Below are 27,728 nucleotides of genomic sequence, written 5' to 3'. Positions count from 1 at the left end.
TGAGGACTACACTTTATGGATACGAGCGCCGTTGTCATGGAGACGCGGAGTGAATAACCCGTTGCCCATAATTTAATTTCCCAAACAACAAGATCATCATCATCATCACTGGTCAACAATCCTAAGATTGGTTTGACGCAGCTCTCCACTCAGTTCTCCGATCAGCTAATCTTTTCACACCTACGTATTTCTTCTCTTTCACATCTCTCTTTAATTGTTCCATATATTTTGTTCGAGGTCTTCCTTTTCCATTCTTGCCTTCCACTTGTCCTTCGACGATTGTCTTCATCAGGCCATCATGTCTCAAGATGTGGCCTATAAGGTTGTAACAACAAGATATCCATTGATAAAATCTTCTTGGGTTTAGCACCAGGTAAGGCCGTTTAAGGCCAACAATTCGATGAAAAACTTCCTCATCATTATCAGGGCTAAGAGTGACTTAAGGATCTTTTAACAAGATATCCGATATCAATCGTGAACATTCGGAATGACTAAGTTATTACAGAAATTGAATGTCGCGTTTTCTTTATCTCCCGCGAGTGATCTTCATTGTAATCTTTCTGGGGTGGGGGGTGGTTTACGATTCGATACCATTTCTGTACTTTATAGCTGTATTTTTATGCCCTTAAAAATCCATTCATGAGAAATACAATGGAGCTGTTTTGGAATTTATTTGTTGATAATAGCTAAGAGTGAAATTAATTTCTTCCCACGTATTGGGGGCTTAGCTTAAAGAGCTAAAGGTAGAGATTAGGAATATTACACGAAGTTCGTTGACACATCAAAGTTATCAGCAGCTGATGGTAATATGGTTGATAAAATGCTTTGATTATAGCAAGAAAGCAAACAGCCACCATAAGGGAAAGGGTTTATTTTTCAAGAAATACCAAGCTCTGTCGATTTTAGAACATTTATTTGATGTACAAAGGAGTTGGTGATTACCTGCAATAAATAACAAAAATATTGAATTGGACTGAATTTATTGAAATTTTTAATGATATATCCAGCAATGGAAACATTTTGTCAGCGTTATAGTTATGTGCAAAATGACTAGTAGACATATGAACTAAGTAGAGAGCTGCGTTAAAATAATCATAAGATTGCTAACTGATGATGAGAATCTATCCAATTGATAACAATGACTCCTCGTGATTTTCAAAATGTAACCTTAAAGTTTCCAACTTTGCTAAATATGCAATTAAAATTTCCAACTTTGCTATTTTTAGATAAAATTGATACCTTTAGATAATTTTAAAAAATTAAAAAATTTAATTTTAAAGAATTTAATTCAATTTTAAGATTTTCAAAAAATAGATGTATGCCTACGAAAAGTTAGAAGGAAAAAGTTCTTCCGTGAAAAAATGGAATATTGTCTATCTCCGTATTAATTGAGGGCCAGCACATCTCCGAGGTTGTGATGGCGATAAAAACAATAAATAGTCTGAGGTCCTATTTGTTTCTTAGAGATGCTAACTGTTGCGTCATATTGGTTAACCTTTACATTGTTTGTTCCCATACAAAAGTGAAAATATATACCTAAAATTCCTGCTTGTATGAGCGGCAGGACGATGCAAAATTATTTTATCAGAACAAAACTACACACACTTCGCTCTATTTTCTCTCGTCGCTTCCCCGAGATTTTAAGGTACATGCTACAAAAGATAAGGCTCACAATCATCCGTGGAGATATGATTCAAAGTTACACCGTTTCCAACTTATCTCCAACGTGCCCACAGGTACTTAAGATGCAAATAAGTATGGAAATTTCTAAAGTAGCACTCTAAGTTATATTTCAGCATGGCTTCGGGCGTACGTTTAGGGGTTTAACTACGGGAGCAGAATTAGTTGAAGACGACGTGGAATTTTAGAGGTAAAACTCGCATTTTTAGCACATAGAATAAAAATATGCAAAAATATCACCATCCTCGCTCTCTGCATAGTTTTGAATATTGCACGATTTCAAGCGAACTAACTCTTATCTTGTGCATATTTTAAAGAGGCACATTTTGCAAAGGACCGATAAAATCAACGCAAAAAGCAGAATGCTAAAGCGGTACAACTTGCCAAAAATTACTGATCATTATACTAATGAGAAAAGCCATCTTGTAACCACCTGACCTGAAGTTAAAGGTTCATTTCTGATAAACATTCGTCTCTAAGAATTTTGTTGGACCCTTTTATTTAGTATCTCATTTACAGGGACAACGAGAGCCCATCTCATAAAACTGTGACTTATGCTGTCGTTTTAGTTTCTTTTAAATTGGTTTTCGAAATGCAAATGCTACAAATGCAAATCATAGGAGAATTGAAACGGACAAATCCGGCGAATGCGAGATGCTTTCCTGTAAGTCTCCATTCATGGGGCGATGAGTACAGAAGGATCCGTCCACTGCCATCAGCGACGCGTGTGGAAATTTTGGTGAACCTATTTGAATGCGCGGAAATTCACTGCGCAATTAATGGCCTAGTAGAGAATCCTCCTTTGCTCTACTATTCTTCTGTGGGCTATAACATTCAATTGGATGAAAAAATTCGAGAAAAGAGGGATTTTGGAAAGCTATACTAGTATAGACATAATAATCTAACACGTATATAATAATTTTTATACCCCTTCTTCATACCTGAGAAAATTAATGAAAAATTAACAGACGTGATTAAGAGAACACTTAGCATAATTCATATTCGCATCAACAGATTTCAGTTTTAAATCCTTTGGTCAATTGGTATCAAAAGCCAAATGGGCATATTTATCTCATTATCCGAAGTATTTTGCCTCTTTCATCTTTGTTTCACCAACAAAAGTATTCTCAACTTTTTCAATGAGTGCCTTCAGTATATTTTTACGCTGAAATAACGAATTAATATAATGGGTGCAAATATTTTTTAGTCCTTGAATAAATCTCGTTCGGGCTTACGCCTGGAGAGAGCCACCTGTTGCAAGTTCAGAAGAAAGTTGACACATTAAAGCGAGGGGGTGAGACACGAATTCCCAATTCTGTAGTCAACTTATTTATTTAAGCAGTGGAAGTCTAAGATTAGTTTAAGTTCGCACCTTTAAAATACTGGAAGATATTTTTTTCACAGCCTCATCAACATGCTGAATATAAGAAGAAAGATGTAGCAGTCGTTCGGGAATTAATAAGGCAGGCAGGGAAAAATAGGCCGCATTAAAAATCATCTTAGACCAACCAGTTAACAGTGCCTAATTCTTTAATTGTGGAGAGATAGGTTTTTTAATATTTCATTCTAGTCCGACGTTTCTTGAATGCAAGAATTGTTATTTTCAAGAGATATTAGGCTCAGTAGGACTGGAATAAGCGCAGCGTAGGATTTGATGTTAGAATTACGACTCGCATGAGAAATGCATCGAATTCCGTGCGGACCTTTTCTCAGTTTCTTGAGCTGATTTTATTTGACACATTCTGGAAAATTCATATCACTGTACAGATCAGAAAATGCAGCATTTAATACTTTTGTTCAATATTGATATGCACTTCCTTTTCTTCCTATCATTGAACGTTTAGGTCCAAATTTAAATAAATCTTTATTCTATTTCAACGGTATAAATTAACTGGGGGAATCAGGCGTCAAAATGCATTCAAAGCAAAACTTCCCCTCCCAATAAATACTGTAAGCACTGCACCACTGTGTTAATATTTGAAACTTTATACTTAAAATCACAACCCGTTTAAATCTAACGGGTATCTTTTGTTACAAGTACACTTGTATGCAAGGTGGTGACAAATTCTGTCTCGAAATTTTAACCCTGGATATCTGATGCCAGTAGGAACCGGAATTACTTATGATGTTTAGGTCGAAAATGCGCCATTTTTAAACTACAGAAACTATGAGCAAAGCGATCCGATTGGCCGCGAGTTTGCGCTGTTGCCGGATGTCTTGGATGCATAGGATACCATACATCTCCGGTAGGAAAAGCATTCGAAGGCAAGAGTTGTCCAGAGCTTTCGGCAACAGGGTAAACTCGGGGCCAACCGGAGTGCTTGGCTCAGAGTTTCTGTAGTTTAAAAATTGTGCGTTTTCCACCAAAAGTAATTTTGGTTCCTGCTGGCATCAGCTACCCAGGGTCAAAATTTCGCGTCAATTTTTCTCCACCCCGTATAGAGTGGTGTGTATAATACTGTACCTGGACTTCGAGTTCGAATCCCGGGAGGTAGGTGAGTGGTATGGGGTGGAAGGGGTTGTCGAAGGCGGAGGAGGCGAACTTGATCTGGAGCGAGGGGCCGGAGGAGACGACGGCCTCCACCGCCTCCTCTCCACCCCCGCACAGACGAAGCAACACGCGCTCCCCCACGGCTGCCGCCCCACCCATCGCCGGGGAATGGGCCTCGGCGAACGTCAGCGCATCGCGACCCCTCCAAGCGGAACCCTACAAAATAAAATAGAAAAGTCACACCCATATGCAAACAAATGCACTGAAAAGGGGGACTGAAAGCGTTAAATACAAGAAATATTACTAAAAAAACCCTAAAAAAAAAGGTAGGATTCGTCAAATGAACAAAATAATTTTGTATAACATGGATTTCTAAAACAAAATAATGCATATGTATGACCAGTTTGCCTTTACTATATAGAATTTGTATTTATTTCTGTTATTATTAATATTTTATATTATTTGTTTTTTATCCTGTGATGGTGTTTATACGTTGGATGTAATTTAAATGCAATAAAAAATAAATGAATAAAATGCCACAAAGGAAAGATAAAATTGTTAATAAAATAGGAGGGGGAAGTAGCAAGATTATTACAGTATTACGTTAACTCATTTAATGAGAGGAAACCCCATAAAAATTTATTTTTAAAACTCATATACTTAATTTTAGTGAGAATAGTAATATATTTGATGGAGCAAATAAAAGAATAAAACTCTGTAAGGTTCACTATTAAGTTAATATGGGCACGACCCGGGTTTCGTAATCTCCAGGTGACTGATGTTACATGCATCTTTTAACTATGCATATTTGAATGCAACAGTAAGGACATCTATCGGAAGGGAGTTGATTGGGTGAGTGGGGGGTGGGGGTTAAGGAGGTAATGGAGGTGGAGGAGGATGCTTTGGGACGAGGGTTTTTCCTTTGTGGATCTGACCAGCGAGGGCAGGGCGGGGTCAAAGATGACTGAGGAGACGAGGGCTGAGGAAGGTAGCGGTGTTTGAACGACGAAGTGCTAGAAATGGTGGGTGAAGAGCTTTTAGATGAGATACGGAGGAGACAGACGGTTTGGATGGAGGGGGTACTTAGCGGGGAGGGGATGCTGTGTGTACTGTATCAGAGGGTAGAATGTTGGGTAAACGAGGGAGAATAAGATTTATACTTAGATTGAATGGGAGTAAGCTGTGTAGTGAATTGTAGAGGGAAGGAAGGAAGTTGAGGAAAGGAGGGGAGACTGACGGGGTGATCGGCAATTTGCTTCATTTAAATCTTCCTTCACCGGTTATAGAATATTTCGGGGAAAAATAGACAGTCATGAGTAGAAACAGGTTTCAGATTCGTAGTGAAGAGCAGAGATTCAGATGGTATGCGATGTGCAACTCACAACTGTATTGCCATATGTTTACACGCAAGGATATCAATCGCATGTGGCGGAGAGGGTTCGTATACTCCGCTGAAGGTTTCTATTGCCCGAAGACTTGGACTCGCAAATGTGAGTTACGAATGAAATGCAACAAGGTTAACCCATTACAACCCAATGCTGATTCGAAGTATCGTGAAAAATGTATTTCAGCATTTTTCAGGAAAGATTTAAACTAAACTTGTTCTTTCGTGCTGAAAAGTTAAACAGGAAAAGATGTAGCTACCACAATAATTATAATTGAGTGGAAAATATTCACATTTAAAAATAATAAGTCTTGAAATTTAATTCCTCTCAGACCCAGATCTGGCTTAGACAGGGTTAAATTAAGGATAACATACCTAATGTAATATATCAGTGAGCCTTGAAGGACGCAACGCAATTATACGAACTAGACAAGGAACCAAGCACGGTAATTGTTTGAGAGTGTGAGATAATCGTTTTTTTTATTAAAACTACATTTAAGATAATCACTAAGACTTAAATGATTAAGAAATCATAGTTAAGTGAAAAAGAGTTATTTACCAAATAATTATCAAGAGTTAATTATCCGTTACTTCAAAAAATTTGAATGGATTTTCCCAAAATATATTTAAGAGGATCAATTTATAACCAAATTGTCACAAAATTCATTAGCAAAAGTTTGGATAATGCAACTTGCCTCTATCATCAGAATGAAGCAAACACTTTGATCTGTAGAAACGTCTGCCCAGTCCGTAGCCGGTGGAAACCAGAAAAATCAACATCACCAAGGAAACTGAGATCTTTTACAATGCTTGCCGGGATAATACTTGTTAAATTTCGTTTCAAAATAATGTAAAATACATAGGTATTAAGTGCTCGTAAATTGAATAAAACTTTGTAAATATTGGTTCTTGTATAAAGATGTTTAAAATCTCCTAATATAAGCAGACAGTGAGCTAAACACATGTATTCTACCAATAATAATTGAAATCTGAGGTTGGATTGGATAGCTGAGGGTAGAGTTCGATCCAGAGTAAGACACTGGTGAAATCCATATATTAAGGGCAGGGGGTCAGACCCTTACACTAAAGCCGTGTCCCAACTCGTTAGCCATTAGGCATCATGTATTTAGCCAGCCAGATTCTGGGCAGCCAACCACAAGGGAGCATGAATTGGGACATCCTTACGTAGGTGCTACCATCTACTGGGCACTAGGCCAATGCAAAACAAGAGATAATCGGAATGATTTGAACAAATCTTAGACCATATAAGAACTAGACCCGCCATTCCCCACCCCTACCCATGTCTCGCCGTGTGGCCAACATCTCCCCTCCGCTCCCTTCCTTCCCCACCCACTTTTAAAGCGGCGTGACGTCACGGTTGGGACGCTCATCGTCGTAGCGCATGGCTACGAATGGGGATTCACTGTATCACTGCGGTATTTTGACCATTTTCTTCGCGATTTTTCAATTAAAAGTACTAATATTTATTGCGTTATGTACGAGAAGTATTCTCTCAGCCATGGTTGGATTGCTGAACTTACAATTAATGAACAGTGGCATTTTTCGGCATTGGCAGCGACGAAAAAATATTGTGGCAGTAAAATGAAGACAAAGCCCTTTTTAAACTTCCGCAGATTTTTTTCTTATCTCGTTAACGATCTAGCATCATTCGGAACATCGTTATAAAAACACGAAATCTTGCCCAAAAGTTGTAAACGGGGGGAATTTTAGAGAGGAAAAGGGTCATTGTGTAAAGAATTTGCCGGTCGTCCACGAAGTAACGCGCTAACGCCTTCGCTTATAGTAATTTTTAAACGGTCAATTATGCGACGCAAATTGAACTGCGCGCTAGCGCTACTAAAAAGGGATGTCAAAAAATCAGCATTCATATTATTTAGGTAAGTAATTTAGTTATTTTATAAATGCATAATTTTTTACTTAGCCGAAAGCTCTCGTATATATATTTTGCGATGGTGGAAAAAGGTCTAGCGCCGGCTTTGCAAGTGACACCTACGATTTACGTACGCTACGGAAAATTCTGGGAATAAATAGTACCTATCAGCATATTTATAATTAGAGAGAAAGAGAGGATTGGATTAAAATAATTAAAAAAATAAATTTGCTTTATAACAATCAATTATATTTAATATATTGAATAACTTATTAAATATTTTCATGTAATGTTGTACGTGTGTACTTACAGAGTTTTCAATTAAATTTTTCAAACAATTTACGACATAATTTTATTTTTTATATTCTCGTCACAATACGTAAGAAAAGAGGATGCGGATTCAAAGATCATCTAAGAAGTGAATCTCATTTTATTAAAAAATCCAGAAGCGATTACTCTGTCAAATGTGTGAAATGTAACGGATAATTTTCTATTTTTCACGGCATTATGATATTTCGAAGCACTTGGAGACGCAAGAGCATAAAAGATATTTAAATACTGCTGCATCTTCCTCCAAAATACAGAAATTTTTAGTAAAAACAATTTATGGAGACGAAGAAAAGAAACTACCACCAGCAGAAGGATGTCTTTCCATGCTATTTTTCATAGTCATTCCTTCAGATCTAAGACTTGTACATCACAAGTTATCAAATCGATTTTGCGGCGCACATGATACATAACGCCGTTCAAACAGCTGCTGTTTTGTTGCCCGCAGATGTGGAAAATATTGTCATTAAAATATATTTCTATTTCTACATTACACTGTGCGTCTTAAATGCTGAAAGAATTTTGTGAAACTGCGGAAGTCGCATGTATAAGAAAATACTTGGTTACTGTAAAACGCGCTAGTTACCTCTTTCATCAGCTGTAGATAGAATTTTTAAATTATGCCACACCATGAATTCCTACTTTCTATATCAGGCTTAATGTCCTAGAATTGTAGAAGAGAGTTTGGAAAAAAAATCCTCAAATTTAGCTAGAGTTTAAAAACAATCAGTCACCTTTTTTAAAAATGCTATTGAAGTTATTGAGGGTGATAAAATTTTGGTAATCGAAGTAGCGAATGAAGTTTAAAATATCTGAATCAAAAGCGGTCAGAAAGTCAAAGCGGTCGACTAAAATCTCTATGACCTTTGACCCCCATTATGACTTTCTGAGGTCAAAATAAATTGGTGTACGGATGAATGAGCTGCGTAACCGACTTTGGCACCCTTCAAAACCTATGGTTTGACACGTTGGTTGTCATGATGGCCAGACTCTGTGACCTTTGACCCCCATTGAGACCTCGGTGATCAAAAAATCAACAATACGGATATATTAACTGAAAAATCGACTTTGGCATCCTTCAAAACATACGGTTCGAAACCTGGGTGTCACGATGGCCGGACGTTTACCTCTATGGCCTTTGACCTCCGTATTAACCTTGGAAGTTAATAATACGGGTATTTGGACAATACCAATGACTTGGGTGCCATATAAAATCCATGTATCGGCACCTTTATTGGTTTTCTATTCTTTCTGCCACCCTTATGACCTTGACGGTGACCTTACTGGGTCAACGGTTGAATTTTCGTAAATGAAAGTGTTTTTTTTCGGGTTTCTTGTGTCCGAAAACCCAAGAATTGACATTTTGGTCAATGAAATTCAGACATTTTTCAATCTCGATTTTTACATTAAAACCACATAAGGCAAATTAAAATTTTAACTCAACAAAACTTAGGACCTTTCCCCATAAGTGTGCCAATTTTCATGAATATTGCTCGATGCAAAGTTACTAAAATTACGGGTTAAAAATGACACACGACCGTTGGGACAGTCTTAATATTCATTTTCTAGGAATGTCACCGTTAGGTTAATCTACTAGTAATAAGTAATATTTCTAAAATAATTTTGCCTTTTTATGGACCCCTCCCTTCATCCTTTGTGAGATATCGTGGGATTTTGCTCCACGCCTTCTTTCTAATCTCACGTAGGATTTTTCAAAATGCGTATTTTCAGTGTAAATACGTTAATCTAGGCTTCATTGTGTTGGGTTTATAAATGAAACGATTTGTTTAATTATTTTTATCGAAGATTACCGAGATCGCAATAAACTGGTTTTTGCGGAAAAAATTACGTGATACTTGCCAGAACCCCTTCTTTTTACCTAGAGGTCACGCCACGGCCACGGCCTAGGGGGAGGAAAGCCATGGTCTAGGGGGGGAAGCCATGATCTAGGAGGGGAGGGGCAAGCCAAGTTGTGACATTTTAGCATGGAAAAGATGAATGAAACCAACATTATAAGAACATTATAACAGCGCTTTATTAGTTTATGAGATTATTTCCTTGAAAAAATAGTTTTATTTCAGTTACTTAACTTATACTAATACAAGCTGTAAAAAAAACAAAGGAATTCGCGTATAAAACGTTTGTTAGGCCCATTCTAGAATCAGTATGGGATCCTCATTTGAATCGTGAGATCAAGCAATTAGCAAAAGTTCAGCGATTAGCAGCTAGATTTGTTTTGGGAAATTTCAGAAGGAAGGCAAGCGTCACGGAAATGTTAAAAACGCTGGGATGGAATTCTTTAGAATCAAGGAGGAAGAAAGCACGCTTGAAGTGTGTATTTAAAACTTACAGTGGTGATCCTGCGTGGAGGGAGCTAACGAAGCGGTTAAAAGGACCAAGTTATCTAGGGAGGAGGGATCATAATTATAAGATTAAGGCCCCAAGGCAGCTGGCAGATAGACTAAAATGGTCTAAGGAACAAATGATGAACAAAACCCACTCTAAATTGTTAAAATGTGATGTGTCAAGTGATTTTGAGTATTAGATGTCGGAGAAGAGTATTTAATCATAATTTTAGTATCTTAGACAACCTTGTAATAGTAAAAGTTTTGTAATAGTAAAGTAAGGGTATACTTTCAAATTCGAATTTTAGTTCCGTATGGTTTTGTTAAAGAGGTTTTAGCTAAGTTTGTGGCGAAATGTTAACGTATATTCCTTTTAATTGGTTTGTAATATTTCAATCGTCTCTCAACCAAGTACTTTTTCGAATTCCTTATATTTTAGCAATTTAATTTCTAGTTTTGTATTATTAGAACAGGTCTATTTAGTCTATTCAAACGGTTACCGTCTGACTTGGGAATTATTTTCAAAATTAATTTTAAGTATGGTTTACGTACATAAATCAGGTTTCGGTATCATCTTATAATCACTATAGATTTTAATTTTTGTTACTTATTCCGATTCCAATTTCGGGACTTTGTCCAATGACATATAATAATAATTGTTTATTCTTACGGGTGTTAACCTAATGCACAAAAAGTGTTAAATAAGAATTTAGACAGTGTTACATAATTAAGTATATATTAGAAGCATATAAACATCAATAAGCATTATTTAACACGTTAAAAAAGTAAACGGTAGCAAAAGATAACATGTGATCGGTATAAAAAGTTATAAAATAACATATACATACATAAGAAGCATATAAACATTAATTAGCATTAAAATTATCGCCGCCTTTTCTTTAACTAATTTCTCCTTAATTCTTACGCTTCCATTAACGCAATTTCATTATTATAAACAAAATAAAAATTAATAATTATTCGAAAAAGTCTCAAAATATCAACACTACTTGCAAACAAGTACTACCCCTTGTTGACAGCCATGATACCCTTTCTCCTGAAGACGCTTTGCACGCTTTGAATCATGGGAAAAGTGGGGCGAAGGATGCACTCCTCGATGCCTAAATCTGGCGGCCGCGTTAGCTGCCTTAATTCCCTCCCTTATGCTGGCTAACGAGTTGGGACATCCTTCCAAGATGGCGTCATGGCTAAATCCTGGAATTGGCATAGCCAAATGGCCAATTGGGACACGGCTTAGGCCACCTCGAACTACTGCTCGTCGTTGGCTGAAGGCTTCAACCGCAATTTGATCGCGTGACCCTTGGATTAAAAGTGCTTAATCTAAAAGCCAATCTCATCGTAGAAAATATATTTACTGAAAATGAAGAGAAAAACTCTTTGGCCCTTAATTTACAACCGTTTATTTTAGCAGCGGTAAAATAGAGGTCGGAATCAAAGGCTTATCAATCAATGAAAAATGCTAATGAGACGAGAGCACTTAGTCAAGACAGTCAAGGTCACCTATGCACATGAAAATTTAAAAACGCGTGCCTCACAACGGAAAGTACATACAATCAACGCGGGTCGATAAAAATGCACGTTTTCAGTATATAATACAGCTTGAAGTTGAATTTACATTCGTTAAAGAAAGGGCAAGAGCCCTATATTGATGCGAATTTAAGAATAGCGCCATTCAAAAAACTCAACATTAATATAAATATTAATTAAATTGAGCTCGAATTTCACCCGTTCTATTTCAATACGAGTAAAAAAATCAATATTAATCCTTGAAGCGCTTGATTTTAAAATAAGAAAGACCTTTAGTAACCTTAAAAACTTCACGAATGAAAGTTCAAAATGATTTTTAGTCTATATATGTTTCTGGGATCAAAAATATCAACTTTTTTCTCTCTGCTCTGGGGTTCAACGCTCTGAATAGCGATGAAAATCTTTCACGAAAGAATTTCCGCGCACTATTTTGGAAGAAGGAGGATTTATAAATATTAAAACGAGATGGGAACCATCTACTAAAACGCTCTTTTGCTGAGTAGCGACTACTTCGTCTCCTTTACCGAGAAAGAGAGTCTTATCATCGCCCGTTTTCCGGTAAGTTTTTAGAGTTCACGAAGAATCTAAGGAAGAGTGAGGAGATTCTTTGAAGGGAACGGCGGAAGCTTTCTCTCTCTCTCTTCTTAAGAACTCATTTTAAGTGGACACATCTCTCCTTCTCGACCGGTCGTATTTTGTATTTTTCAGAGACGTATCTATCACTTCCTTTAAACTTACGCTGTTGCGTCGAAGTTTTTACAGCATTCGGAGACCTTGACAATATTAAGTTGATAATAATAAATCGAAAATCCTGGCATCAAATTATCAAATATATTATATCGGGAAAAAATCTACAAGCGTGCTGTATCTCTCACTGATTCAACCCCAATATTGGATTGAACAGGTTAGGATATTGCTTATCCCAGAATGAGCTACAGACGTGCGAATACCAGGAATTCAGGTCAAAATGAGAATTAAGACACGCCTCGCAAGGGATGGTTCTGTTTGTGCGTGAATAGAATAAGCTTAGTGTGATAATAGGATGACATTTCCGCGAATAATCCGACGCCATAGCAAACCAGTCGTGCTGGAAGTAGAGTGCGTGTTCGTCAGTTTATCCTTGTATCTGAGAAATAATTAAAAAGAATAGAGATGCAACACGAATCACAAGATTCACCGCATTCTAAAACAGTAAATCAACAGAGCTATCCACCTAGCACCACTTGAATTAAGGAAGATACTGGCGAAGGCGAAGGATCCCATCGGCCCCAAGTCACCATGGGTATAGTAACAGTTAGTGTGGCATTTTTTTAGTGAATCCCCTACGCCCCCAGAAATTCCTCCGAAAATCCTCCGAACTTATCCTGCTAAGGACTTTTTGTGCTAAGGATTTTCACGCAAAGGACTTTCGTGCAAAGGCCCTTCGACTCAAAGGCTCGGAGACTTGGAACTCTGTCTCCAAACTCTGCTCTCCGAATTCCGCCATCCGAACCTGCCATACCAGGAGATCAAGGCTTAAATAGTAAATACGGCGGAGGAATACCTGGATCTGGAAATCCAGGGGAAAGTTGGTGCTGAGGCATAATCTGCAGTTTGGAGCGAGAAGTCCACTTTTCACCTATCAAAACTCTCTCTCCCTCCGAGGTCTCGTATCCTTCCCCGTCTTTCCCCTCCTTGATTTCCAATGGTCCGCCTGCATGTCTATCACCCCCACATCGCAGCGGTCGCCACCGAGAAGACTGAATAGAGTGAGATCGCCTGCACGCTGTCCAAACCCCAACCCCTGCTTGGACGACGAGAACTGATCCGGAGTTTCCTGTCAACGCATCCGGTGCTGGGGATCATTGGATTGTTGGCTCGGATCGGCATTTTTGAGATGCCTCGGCCTCATCGTCACCATCGAAGCGACTGTCGATGGTCATTTCCCCTCCACTCTGTCTTTATCTGGTCTCTCTCATATCGGCGTAGTTACATCGCTCGACTTCTCACAGCGATTCTCAACTAAGTTTTTGGTGCTCACACACTCACATATTGTACTTAGTTTTTCGTATTGGTTAAGGTTCGTTTTGAGATTACTTATTATTAATGGTTATTATTGTAATGCCTCTTATATTGTATATTTGTACCTTCAAATGCCAGTTAAATGAACATGACATGTAATTTTGTTATTATTGTTTCTCTCGCTGATTATTATTCTTGTTTTTGTGGAGTTTTTTCCCCTCACCTAATTGGTGACAAATGAAAGGAGTTCCCTGTTTCTAGGCTTACGTTATGAATTGCAAGATTTGACAACGTAACGGCACAATAGGTCGAACGATAGAGATGAAGCAGGAAGAGTACCGCCGGAATTTAAGGTCAGAGCAAGCACAGAAGTCGGCGGTGGCAGAGCACAGCATCAATGTGGGCCATGCCATCATTCAAAAATTCTTTATCACTCACTGTGCCAATGAGGCTGCATAATTAAAAAAGCCATCGAAATACACCTGAATTAAGAAATATTTCAATTGAGATACTGGCTTACACCCGAGGAAAACTTGGACCCCTATAGTAAAGTAAATTGCACAAAACTCAGAAATATGGAACGGAAAATAATTCAAAGGCAAACTACGAACATCCGACAATCAGACAAAACCTAAATTCAATCGTTGAAGGTCAAAGTCAAAGGTCAATTCAATTCAGTGTGAAATTTGACACGGTGAGGCAAAGACGCCTCTAACGTGAAAAGTAGGTCGCATTCCGAAACGTCGCATTTCGACTGTTTGAGACAAATTGCCCTTGGAAACACACTCTTTAAATAAAAGTACATGCCTGTTATATGGTCAGTAATTGCCATGCAATGGCAACTAACCTGTTAAAAATCATCTATAATTTTTTTTGTTAAGATTGAAAAGATTCGATGAACGTTTAAACCGTGCTTTCCAGTGTGAATACAAGTCTTGCCTAAAGTCGTGCATAATTTCAGATGCAACTTATACAAAAATTAGTGTGTGCTGGTATAATTACATTTACTTAATTAGATTATTATGTTTGATAGAAGATCTTTAGTTCTATTTCAGCTGAAGGTATGAAGCAAGTGACATGACTATTACTTTTGTAGCCAACCTCCTTCAGCGATTAATCCGTCACGACCCGCTGAATACGAAGGAGAAATGTTACATCTTTTGACCCCGCACCGCCATCTCAGCGTATTAAAAAGAGGAGTTGTGTAAAAATGGGAGCACATGTGCGTGGGACGTAAATACTAATGGGCACGCGTGCTATGTTTATCCCGTAAGCGACATCGCGCCCTAATGCGCTTTTAAACGTTTTATTCCTCCCTGTGGAGACACACATTCTACCCCACCCACCCCCTCTCGCCACACATTCTATTAATACAACAAAAGTCATTTTCAAACAAGACGACCATTATGTCGGAGGGGACAAGGGTCGGTATAAGGGGTTTATAAAAGGAGGGGGTGGTTTTATAGCTACCCCTTCCCATTACATTCCCCATCCCCTTCAGCCCGTACGCTAGGTACTCTGGGAAATTCGCGAAAAAAATTCTCACGACTTCATTCCAACTCTCTTTCCTTTACTTTTTTTTATAAATCTTCTTTTTTCAAAGAATAACTTTGTCCATTATCATGCAGCTTCTACTTTTCCATTAACTTCTGACCCCTCTCGTAGTCCGCCATTTTCTCTTATCGCTCTCCGTCTTTCCCAACACCCTCGGTCACCGCTCTCCACATAGATGCGGACACTATCGCACACGTATATACATACATATATACAAGGGCTAAGAGTGGGCTAACCGATGTCACCAGTGGCCATGCCTTCCGTACGCTCACAACTTCAGAACTCAACGTACACGAAAATCAGTACCTAAATTAACAGTAATAATAATAATAATGATAGAAAATTTACAAACAAAAGAGCAGTCAATTGAGTATTTCTAAGGGCTTAAACATTCTTCTTGAATATTTCGCAATAGCTGAAGCATAGGTACATGCATGAAAGTACATTTACTTGGTGACGATAAAATTTGAATTATTTGATGGCTACTTGGTCGTTGCGTTGATAGGGGGATGAAAAATAAGCAAAAGTCCTTTTTCTAACTTCATGGATCACAGCGGCATGAGGACCATCTGCCTTGAAAAGTAAATGTGCCCGAATTTAACATAAAAACAGAAGAGAGTGAAAAATGTAGCTGCAACGTAAAAGACTCCGATTTTTTCGACAATAAGTGAGCAAACGCTATCCGTAAATCTATATATATAAAAGAAAGTCGAAAATCGTGTTAGTTAGAACACTTATAACTCGAGAACGGCTGCACCGATTTCAATCAGATTTGGTTCTTTGGATTCGTCACAGGCGGGGTTAACATATAGGCCATTAAAAAAAGGATAATTTCACAAAAAAATTCATCTCTTTCCTATGGACATGCATTTAGGAGTTATAGTAACACAACAATTGATAAGTCGGTCAAAACTACAAATTAAATAATTAGTTTTGTTTTTACCACTTTAATAGCTGAATTTAGTAACAATATAACATTTTAATTACTAAATATATTCAAAATATTAATTAAATTGAAATTACATTTTTAAAATTTAATTCGAGCTGATTGTAAGCCCAGCCGTGGCCCAGCTCGAGTTGACACTTCACTACCGTGTTTGTAAACAAATCTCCAAGCAATTGTTGACAAACGGTAATGTCCGTGTTCCTGTCGAGGAATCGAGTAGTTTGCTCATCAAAAAAGAGTTCCAGAATATGATTGATCACCAAAAGAATCAAAGATGGTTGATTTAGCGAGCAAGAACGAAGATGTGGATGACTAAAACGAGGTAAGTTCAAATAGTTCGTACTCTTCATGGATTCGAATCTTTTAAATGTGTAACAAACGAAGACGAAATCACCAACTATCTATCTGAATATTTTAAGTCCTTGGACGTACCTGGCTTACCAAGGCACGATTTACAGAAAAATGTAGTTTCTGTGCTCATGATCTTTCGAAGCCTAAACCAACCATAACTATCCAACGGAACGTGTTTGATCATTAAAAAAATTGGTGATGAATGTGATTTACGCAACTTTACTCAAAGGAAAATTCAAAGGTTAGGAAGTCCTCATTCCGTAGATTCCATGATCTCAACTCATATGCCCTTTTGAGCTAAAACGTATTCAATTTACAATTCGTGTTGCATTCGTGATAACGATTAAAAAATCGCATGGTCATTCTTTCAGTTTTTGTGTTGTTTGTACTCATGTGCTAATGAAAACCCATGATTTTCTCATGGTCAATTTAGCGTGCTATGTTCACGAGTCGATAAACCATCCTCTCTATTTCTTCCTTCACTTCAAGTGCGTAGCTAGGATAGGGGGTTTTGGGCGCAGCTAATACCACGGGTCTGTAGGGTATAGAAAACTCGCTAAGGTAAGCGGGAAGTGTGGGGGCACTTCCCTCAGACAGTTTTTGAGATAAATGGTTCAAAATAGTAGGTTTTGCGGCTGTGTGAATAGTTAAATATGTTTTGTTTGTTAGTCATCCGTTCCCCTAATATTAATAACAAAATCTTTCATTAAAAAATTCTCTAAGCTCTTGGGGGGGTTATCCCCCAAAACCTCCCCTCGCTGCGTCACTGCTTTGCTTCGCTATATTTATTTAGCTTCATCCGCTTCATCTTGCGCCTGATAACAAAACAAAAACTGTTGTTTCTCAGAAGGTGCTTGACGCAAGACATTAAACCCGAATGTGTAGGGCTCACCGTGGTGTGTTTACGCATGCAGTACGTTTACGCAGTGCATTTTTTCCAAACAGAGATACTAAAACTGGCGCGCCTTAAGTCATTTAATGCGATTGCTGCTTCATAGGGGCTTTTCTTGCACGATTTTGAGAAGCGTCGGTCTGGGGTCGTGTCAACCTGCCCCCTGAATGGGCCAAGTGTATGCAACAGACTTAGACCTAAAAACATTTTTTTACAGCTAATAACGCAAATAGCCAACAACTGAATGCGTATAATTTTTATTTCATGAACTGCTTTATTAAACCACAATGCCCAAAATTTCTTAAGCTAAAACGTAAGAAAATTTGTTGAAAAAATCCGCGTAAACGTGCTCCGATTCACCCTATGTAGATTCAATAAAGAAAATGTCTTTCTGACAAGCAATTTTGGTACTCATTTACGTAGTTTTATTGAATTTGTACCCTTATTTTATTATAATAAATTAAACATGATTAAAAACGATACAGCCGCTCCTGATTTATAAATGGTGTAAGTAAACTGTAAGTTCATTGATTGTTAGGCGGTACGAAGTTCGCCGGGTCAGCTAGTTAAGTATAATACAGAAATTTGTCACGCACTATTTCCCAATAATGTGAATATAGGATCAAATCTTGCCTGGCATGGCCCTGTCTTTAACAACATTCCCGTATTTAAGTGCTGAATCAACGCATGAAATGCCACCGATGAGCTAAGCAATACCTATTCTATAGTACTCTGCAGATTCTGACTGGTCACCAAGCAATCACTACAAGTGCAAGTACCTTTAATATGCTTCCTAGTTGCTACAAATCTAGGTGTGAATTCATCAGATACTTCCTCTATGTGGGCCATTGAAATTACACATTAGAGATAATTAGGCAATTTCCTTTACACCATAAAGTTCTTCACTTGGACCCGGAATCGCAATTGGTTTAAATAATTCTGCACATGGAAGGAAAAGATTCGTTACGATGGAAGCAAAGGTAGAAATGATGACGCAAGGGTCCAGAGTGAAGCCTTGAGACAACCCCGACGCTAAAATGTTTTCGCTGTAAGGTGGCCCCAAGGCGAAGGAACTCCTTCACCAAATGAATGGAATGCATGCTACAGAGGCAACGTCTTCATGAGCTCTACCAAAACCACATTCGGATAGAATCACACGCGATCTGCTGGGTATACTAAAACTTAACTGATTATATTATTTCTATCAACCTACTTAATTCAGAATTTTTTTAAAATTTTTGTGTAAGAACTAAATTTTACTTACATCACGGCGAAATTACGGCTGCTCCATAAAATTTTTCTTGTCCAAAAAAATTGTAAATAAATTTAAACATCTTACGGGTTGAATGACTGGGTACGTGATAAAAAATATTATTTTTCGTGCCATTACTTAAAATAGATTAACCTACTAATTTAATTTCAAGTGCAGGGACCATGCATAGGACGACTGCAAATGCAGCCCTTTTATTATATAGCTGTCCCCACACGTGGCATGACATGGGATGATGATGCAATACCTCTCCTTTGCCTTCTCCACATTCGGCCCACGAGCGAAGCACCCGCTGCCGGCGCTTGAAGATGGCCGCCCCCGAGGCCATACGACCGCTCCCGATCGCCCCCCTGAGGCCTCCGCCGCCCCCGGGGAGCGCGCTGCCGCCCCCGCCGCCCCCTCCCCCTCCGCCCCCGCCCAGCCCCCTGCCCCCCAACCCCCCGATCCGCCCCTCCCCCTCCCCACCCTCTCCGTCCACCGCCTCCTTCAGGTGAACCTGCGAAACACAAATTTAAAAAAAACAAACGACGTGAATTAGCGATGAGGACATACACACACACTGAGGCACACATACAACAAAGGGGTGGGTGACGCCCCAGGATACATACGGCCAAAGTGTTTTCAAATGAAAGATGTAAATATATTTATTGTTTATTTGTGACTTGGAGTGTAGGTCTTTTGGAATTAAATGTAATATTTTTGCTCCACGTTACAGCATATATTTTTATACCTTCTTCAGGGCTTTTTTTGCAATGAATCTGATTTTTTTATACAAATTTATGAATATGAGTGAACAATAATATTCATTGCAAAATCCCTGATGAATGTATTAGGACTCCAAGGCACTAATTAACTTTTAAAGATAGAGTGGAGAGAAAAAAACTCATTGCTTAGTTTTTCCCATTAGAATGACACGAATTAATCTTTCTATGCAACATTTTCTGGGAACATGCTTTTGAAAATCAATCTTTGAATGCGTATTTGGTATTTGATCCATCCGGTTGATAGAAACCATGCCACACATCTTCTCCAAATGAGGTTCCCTTCGATGTCCGCAAAAAGAGGTTGCGGCGTTGTGTTGGAAGTGGGGGAGGGTTTCCCCCTTTCCTCCCCTTCCTCATTTTTTTCGCAAACTTTCTCGCCGTTACAACCCCCCTCCTCCTCCATGCAGGGTTATAAACGTGCTGTGATTTTTAATGCGGCGCGGGATTAAGATGAACACATCATTACGGCGCCCTATATATTTTCCACACAGGAGCAGCTACCTACTTTTCTCTTTTAATTACTGCGGGCGACACAATACACCACCCAGTAGGCACCCCAGGTGAGGACTCTATGATGCACGGCCATAGCTTTGCCAATTATTCATGCATGAAGTCACACCAGAGAGATCAAGTTCCATGTTTTTTTTTTAAATTCAAAACAGATGACATAAAGGATAAAAACCTACCTAATGCTAACTCTTACTCAACAGTTAGTAATACCATAAAATGGTTATACCACGTGACATAATAACTTTTGGTAGTAATCGAAGATTTGGTAAGGAAATTATACGAGTTTTAACTTGGGGTATTTGGTTAAATATAAGAACAAAATGATCGAACCATTCCCAAACTCTTCTCATCTAAAATCCAGTAAATATTTAAATTAAACACATTATCGCGACAAAGTCTTCTCGTAAAATCGCTAAAACAAGCACAGCGGCTATGATGTATTAGAAAAAATGGCTCACGACATTGGACAGATTATACATCGTTAATATATATTCCGATATTAGACAGGTATATATCGTTATTTTCAACTTTATTATTAAAGCCGGTAATTAAAAATAAATGTTCATCTAAATATTTGGTTCATCTGAATAAGTTTACGATCCAATTACGCGTTCATTTTTAACATAATATTTTTTTGCAGAATTAGCCGCCAAGAGTGAATGTGTATATAAGACGATCACAAGAACCCGATATCGGCCCTGAAGATGGGAGCAGACTTGGTTTCCGAAACGTCGGCATCTGTAATGTCACAAGGTGGGAAACTTGAGAAGCCTTCCAAGAGAGCCATGATATTTTCAGGATATTTTATTACCTCACGCATAGGCGGGATAAGATAATGCAATCACAAGAAACAATTTGGGTCTTTTTTTTAACCACATTAATGCTACCTTTTCGACTCAAAAACTTTTCTCATATACCGATTTTGACCTGTCCAGGTCACTATCAAGAGGTCGACAGCAGTGGCGGATCCAGGGGGGGGGAGGGGGGGGGAGGGGGGACTAAGGGGACTATAGCTTGGACATCCAATTTACTCTAGATAGAATGGCAATTTTTGTTCGGACCGACAATACTTCTGGGAGTTAACCCCATACTTAGCCCCTCCCTCCTTGTCCCTATCCTGGATCCGCTCCTGGTCGAGAGAGATAATGACCTGAAAAGGTCGAAACCAGTATAGTATTTAAAAAAACTACAAGGAATATAACAAAGTATATTTTTATTCTATTGATAAATGATAATTTAAAAAGAAAGGTTGCGAACACAAAATTCCAAAATTAAATTACATAAGGGACACCCAATACACTGGCAGGACCAGTGGCGCAGCCAAAGGGGGGGGGGAGGGGTTTCTGGGTAACAATCCCCTCCTTGAGCCTTTAAAAGAGGCGCTAAAAACGAGTAAGATGGCTCCAATAAATAAATTTTAATTAATACTCGTACAAAATTACTGTTTTTGAGTTTTAAAAATCTCGTTTTTAGCATCAAAAAATCCCAAAATATTCCGGAGAAGGGGAACCCCCATTTGGAGTGTTTTCCGGAGGAGGAGGACCCCCCGGGGGTGTTATCCATACATCCCGGAATGGCCCCAAAGTCTCCGGAAAACCCCCACCCCCCAATTTTAAATTCCTGGCTACGCCACTATAGGTAGGACAAAGTCCGTCAGGTTTTGTTGATTTTTCAGTGATTTGTGGTCACCCATGGCGTGTAGTAGGGCATTTCACCCTCTCACCTTTTGCCCAGCCCTCTGCAGCACGGCGACGGTGGCGTGCATCCCGGGCACGAGCCCCGCGCCCGCCTCCACCGTGTAAGTGCACGACGCGTTCCTCGGATACATGCCGGGGAAGTTGGGCGATTGGATTCGGCATCTCAAGCGGTGGCAATCCCGGAACACACGGTCGCAGTAAGTGCCCGGCACCAGCTGACCTCGGTGCACCAGCAGGTCCTCTGGGTCGCTGACGGCGGCCGAAGGGGGCGACAAGGGCCCCGACCAAGGGCCTCCGATCCCAGCGAAGGGCTCCCCGTAGCGGGCAGTCGCGTCGCTCTTCCTCAGGAACCTAACAATTACACATTCAGGCGTCATCGGGCGAAATGCCAGGCACAAGAAATATAGCAGCAAAGTAAAGGTTTAAATTTAACACTAAGTCTTATTTCCACACTCTTTAACTTCGGCCAACCAAAGTCTCAGCACATAACGCCAAGGCACGAGGTGTGCTGAGAAAATAACGGGAATCTTATTTTTATGAAAAAATATTTATTAAAAATATTTTAATATTGTCAGCTTCAAAAGAGTCCCATTGATTCGATATTATGGGCTTGTTCCTTCGCTTCTTCCAATCCTAAAAACACTTCTCAAACTCGACCTTTGGAATACGCTTCAGCTCTTTCAGCGATTCGCTTTAAATGCCATCTCTGCTGGTGAAATTAAGGCCCTTTAAGGTTCTCTGTACTTATAGAAATGGGGAAAAGTCACATGTAGCCATGTCTGGCGAATACGAGGCTGGGGCATCGTCACAGTATTGCTTTTGGCCAAAATTTCACGAACAAGTAATGAAGAGTGAAACGAAAATCGCCGAGTGCTGAGAAACACGCCTAAACTTAGCGGTTGGTACGGACAAAGTAATCAATGAATGCAACTGTAAATTTTACCATGATTCGGGGAAATGTATACCAAAATAGCAAAATAAATTGACAGTCGAACTCTTTAAACTTGCGAAGATTTTACAAATTAAGTTCCCATTATTATCTGAACACACTATTACGTACATGATTTTTGGATCCGTCTTGTATGGTCTTGTATGAATGCCCATTGCCCATTAAACCACCTCGATTTATTTTCTAAAGATCGTGATCCTATCCTATGTATATTTTTTCTGCGATTCTTTTTAAAAAGAATGGTGGAAAATGAAATCATATTTTGTAGTTTGCAACCACCATAGAACAGTGAAATAAAAAGTGATTATGTTTTCATACTGTGAAGTTGTATACATCGAGAACACAGCTATTGCTATTCGTATAAAATTATTTTATTACTTTCAATTCGTAATGTTTCATGAAATATGAGTTATTTATGTACATTTTGGATCGTTAGCATTGTTTCTTTGTAACTTTAAAAACGATTACAACATTGTAACTTCCAAAATATTTTTATTCTTCCCGTAAATAGTGCTAAAATTGTGAAAATTTGATGACGAGCTCGATTTGGCATCCGAAGTTCATGACGACCTAGAGTCGACATTTCTGCGCAAATACATTTCAATGGGATCGGATTAGAGTTTCGGGGAAGGGGGTAGCCTGATTTACGAGATGAGGAAGGGGCGGATGATTTTCGTCAGGCACAATGGGAAGGGGCGAGTGATGACGTAAACCAGCGTTGGGAGGGAGGTTATAGGGTAATAGGGCGCTGGAGGATAGGGTGGAGTAGAGTGGGAATATACGGATCGCTACACAATTAACAATCAAAGGAGAAATGTTAAGCATTAAAAATTTCCTGAGAATTTCGCCGGAAACTGCTTATTTTACCTAAAGTTTTAGGCATGTACCGTAATATTCTGCACACGCACCCATCATGAAGGGCACTCAAGTGCCTTCTGGTAAAATGTGGGAGTTTTAGTGAGCCAATACAGACGCAATGCATATAAAGTTTAGAAAGGAGAGCATTTGCAGATGTAAGATTGACATCTCTCACTGTCCATTGCTCTCAAGAACATCATCAACGAGGGAATGACATGTGCATTAGCAATGTACAGCCACTGGCGCTCGAATCTTCAAAATATTTGTTTCCAACATACCATGGCAGTGATTTTAGTATCGAAATACTCAAAGTGCCCTTCAATCATCTGCCAAGGACTCTTCACACTCAAATGCCTCTTTGATAATTATTAACCCTGCCCCTATTTTGTTATATGTGAAGCCAGGCTTTACATATAACAAATATTTACGCATATACAAGCTTTGCCAATAAAATACGATTTATAAATGCGTATTTTACGTGAAATATATCGCTTAAAAAAATGTTTGCATGCATAAAACTCATCATATCATATGATAATGCAAATTACGTGACTGTGCACAAATTTGAACCCCACTATTTTGACGACTTTTCTCGGAAAAAGCGCAAAATCGATTGAAAACTGTGGCAATTTTCCATGTGTCTATTAATTACCACCCTTGTAATTACACTTACATTTATTGGGGATTAGGGAGCGTGGGAAAAGCTATTGTAGAGTAGCGTGTTTTACCACGGATCACTTTTTCAGCTTTTTCATATAAAGCTAAATATATTTCCTGAAGATTCAGTCTATTAGTAGCAATTCAAACCATTGGAAATACTTCACGTACTTACTTTTAAGTCTTATACCTTCACTATTGATGAATCTAATTACAACTTCTAAAAGTGTTTGCAATTGTTCCTAAGTGCATCATGCTCTTATACCTCGGAACAATACTAATTGTACCAAGGAACACACATTAGATTGGTGGGAAAAGTAACAAAACACGTGAAAAATGGAAATAAATGTATATTTTTCAAATTAAATTTTAAATTAAATTAAAATGTTACACAAAGAAAATTATTGTATCTTAGGTAAAAAACTCAATTTTAAAATATTACTCTTTTCAAGCATAAATAAACTTGTGTTCAGCCCTCCTATATGAGAAATTCTTTTTAGCCATTCTTTAGTCCATTTGTGAGCATTCTCTTTAGTCAAATTGTGTAATGAATGCAAAGCCAAAAAGCAAATGATGGAACATTAGACCAAAAATTACGGCTGACGATATCACGAACATAAGTTTTATAGTATTTTTTGCCTGATCCAGTGCAAAGCTCATGAGTCCAGCGAAGGCACGAAATACACCTGATGCACTTTTCTCGCGTTTTGTCATTACTGTAGGGCTCATTACAATAGAGGCATTGGTCATGTCAACTGTCATTATCACCAGTACAGATCAATGGAACAATGTCATCCTCAGAATATTACGAAGATTATTTAGTTTTGTATCGGTCAAAGCTCTATTTTTTGGTTCTTTTTTTTAGAACATAAGCTTTTTGTAAGGGATTTTGTATATGTCCCGAATTTTAGTTTCTTGTTGCAATTTATGAAAGCAAAGGTTTGCTTTTTCAAAGCCTCATTAATTTTGGCTGTTTGTTTTTTCGCTTTTCTCAGGTGTATCTGTTATTATTCTGGTTCAACCATGTTTTATTATACCCTTTCAAGTGGTTGTCTTAGGACCTGCTATCAGAAATGATTGTACCTCTTCGGGGGTAACAGGCAAATGTCTAATTTTAAATTTGTTCATCTCTACATTTTACATTTTATGTGGCTCACTGACATATTATTGATGTGCTTGAAGTTAAAATGTGGTACCTAGTTGGAATTGGATATACGCTCCACTAGAAAAGCTATAAACTTATTGAGATTAAATACACTATTCGATTGATGTGCATGATTTTTAGCTTTATTTTGGCGTGAAACATCGAAGGAAGTCACATACGTGAGCATTTTACCTTGAGCGATGTTTTCCAAAAGTTGGAAGTGCGTAATTGTTTCGAAGTGAGCGGTCGCAGAGGAACCTTCACGACGGTTACCATGGGGACACCTTCGTAAATATTTACACCGTTCCCTGTGAAAGCCGAATGAATTTTTGAGCGCGTCTCCAAGGGAAGAAGCAAAGGTTATCTTTTTGAGTTTCTCGTTCACCCACAGCTTATCTTTAGCTCGCTGGTCTGAAAATAACATCCCCCAATGACACCGTATCGGGAGAGGTAAGAATACTTTTAACGAGAATCGGGAGGCGAGAGAGAAACTTGAATAGAAATGCATGAAAAACATTTCGACATCAACAAGTGTGAGACAGAGATATGATTGGAGGTGAGTGGTATGCTAGTGGATGAAGCGTTCGGCTCTTGACATAATGGTCTCGGGTTTAGATCCGGGTGAAACGTTTGGACATCACCGAATAAAAACCCTTATGGACGCAAGAAGAATCTTCACACTTCAAGGATTTTATTATGGGGGTTCCGGAGGCTAAGATAGATTTGAACCTGGGTCTCTTTGGTCAGCAGCCAATAGCTCTAACCCGAGTCGAATGTTGCTTAATGCCAAACGAGGGTCCATGTGAAGGAGTGAAAATTTAATTTTGTTGCTTGAATGTATTGCTGATTGCGGTAAATACATTCATAGCGCAACCATTCCCCTTGTAGTAGTGAGATAAAACACAAAAAAACTGTTTTAATATTAGTCTTACCCTTCAAACTCAAGTCAACCAGTCTAATATGTTGATATTCTCAAACCAAACATTTGTTAATATAAGGATGGTTACGGTTGCTACTGAGTAGTCGTTTTCGATGGGCATTTAAAAGACTTAAAGAAATATAGTTGGTTGATTGTATTGGTATTAAAAAATTGTGTAAATGAAAGAAGAATATGCATTGATTTAAAAATGAAAGCCTCCCATATTATTTATCGATTTCATCATAATATACCTTAAAAATTCAAATTCAACCTATTGCAAGTTAAACTTGAACCACACTCAAAATGATGAGAACTGTTTCAAATACGAAATTCTGTTATGTGATGTTGAAAAAAAACAATGAAGATCGAGTGGATAGATCACGTGAGTGTTGTGGAAGTTCTGGGAAGAATAAGTGGGAAGGTTTTTTGAAAACATTGGGAAGAGGACGGAATAACTTAATCGGTATGTAAATTTTCCGAGTATGGCAATTTTTGTTGGAGTATGTTCGAACCAAAGGTGAGTACAAAAATACCAAATATAACGGTGCAATATCGCTAAAAATACGTGCAAAAAATATATCCAAAATAAATCGCGAATTTCATGAAAATTCAGAATATAGAACACATTTTTGTTTAGAAGGGGAAACCATTTATCGTTCTCTGTAACCGCAAACTAATTACAAAATCGCAAGTTAAAAAAGCATTAAACCAATTATCTCCTCCGAAGCCTAATTATTACGTAGAATTGAATGAAATTTCGTTATTAATTGACTTCGCTTCGAAATATGTTGATCCTCCCAGCATTCATTAACAGCAATATATAACTCCACCATATCTGTTTCTCATTAAATGCTTCCAATAAATGTTTATCCGTCTCTTGATTGCAATTTTCTTCAGGAATTACTGCTACTAATTAACGCGCGAAGGGTCAATTGTAAAATAATACCCCGAGTGTAAGTCCCACAAAAACTAGAATTCAATTAAAACAAATGTTTGAGGCAGAGTTACAGCAGGATTGTTGGAAAACTCTCTCTAGGAATAAGATGACGGGTCATTTGCGCAAAGCCAGAATGGCCGAAAGAATTGGTTCCTAAACCGTTCCTTATTGCTCTAAATTGCATTGGGTAAGCTTTCAATTCTATGAGATTTACACCCACTGATTATATTCGTATCCCCAAAAGAATGAAAATGAAATGGCGATTCAAGCGTAAACGGTCGACTAGTATACTGCCATAACTTAAGCTTTCAATTCTATAAGAATTATATCCACTTATTATATTCTTAAGCTTTCAATTCCATGAGATTTATATCCACTGATTATATTCGTATCCCCAAAACAAATGAAAAGCGATTCAAGCGTAAAGTATTCAATAATGTACTGCTATAAAAATAAACGCATTAACGCTGAGCTTGAGTTTACCGCGGACAAATAAAGAAGTACACAAGGAAAAAAATAAACCGAAAGAAAATAGCTTGGACAAGAGAGAAACGCAGGGTTCACTGTGCAGTGTGCATATCGATCGCAGAAACAACAGCGCAGAGCGCGTTGATTA

General features: G+C 38.4%; 1 protein-coding gene across 1 annotated transcript in view; it reads right to left on the bottom strand.

The window, feature by feature from the left end:
• The window catches only part of LOC124168749, a 504,822-nt gene that overhangs the window by 29,191 nt on the left and 447,903 nt on the right, over positions 1-27,728 (bottom strand). The window contains exons 4-6 of the mRNA XM_046547017.1: positions 21,675-21,999; positions 18,925-19,173; positions 4,145-4,387 (exon numbers count right to left, since the gene is read on the bottom strand). Of these exons, the coding sequence (XP_046402973.1) occupies positions 4,145-4,387; positions 18,925-19,173; positions 21,675-21,999 (817 nt within the window). The remainder of the gene's footprint in view (positions 1-4,144; positions 4,388-18,924; positions 19,174-21,674; positions 22,000-27,728) is intronic.

This window comes from Ischnura elegans, chromosome 12 (assembly GCF_921293095.1).
Source record: "Ischnura elegans chromosome 12, ioIscEleg1.1, whole genome shotgun sequence".
In the NCBI taxonomy this organism is placed as follows: Eukaryota; Metazoa; Arthropoda; class Insecta; order Odonata; family Coenagrionidae; genus Ischnura; species Ischnura elegans.
This window is presented reverse-complemented; position numbering and strand designations above follow the sequence as displayed.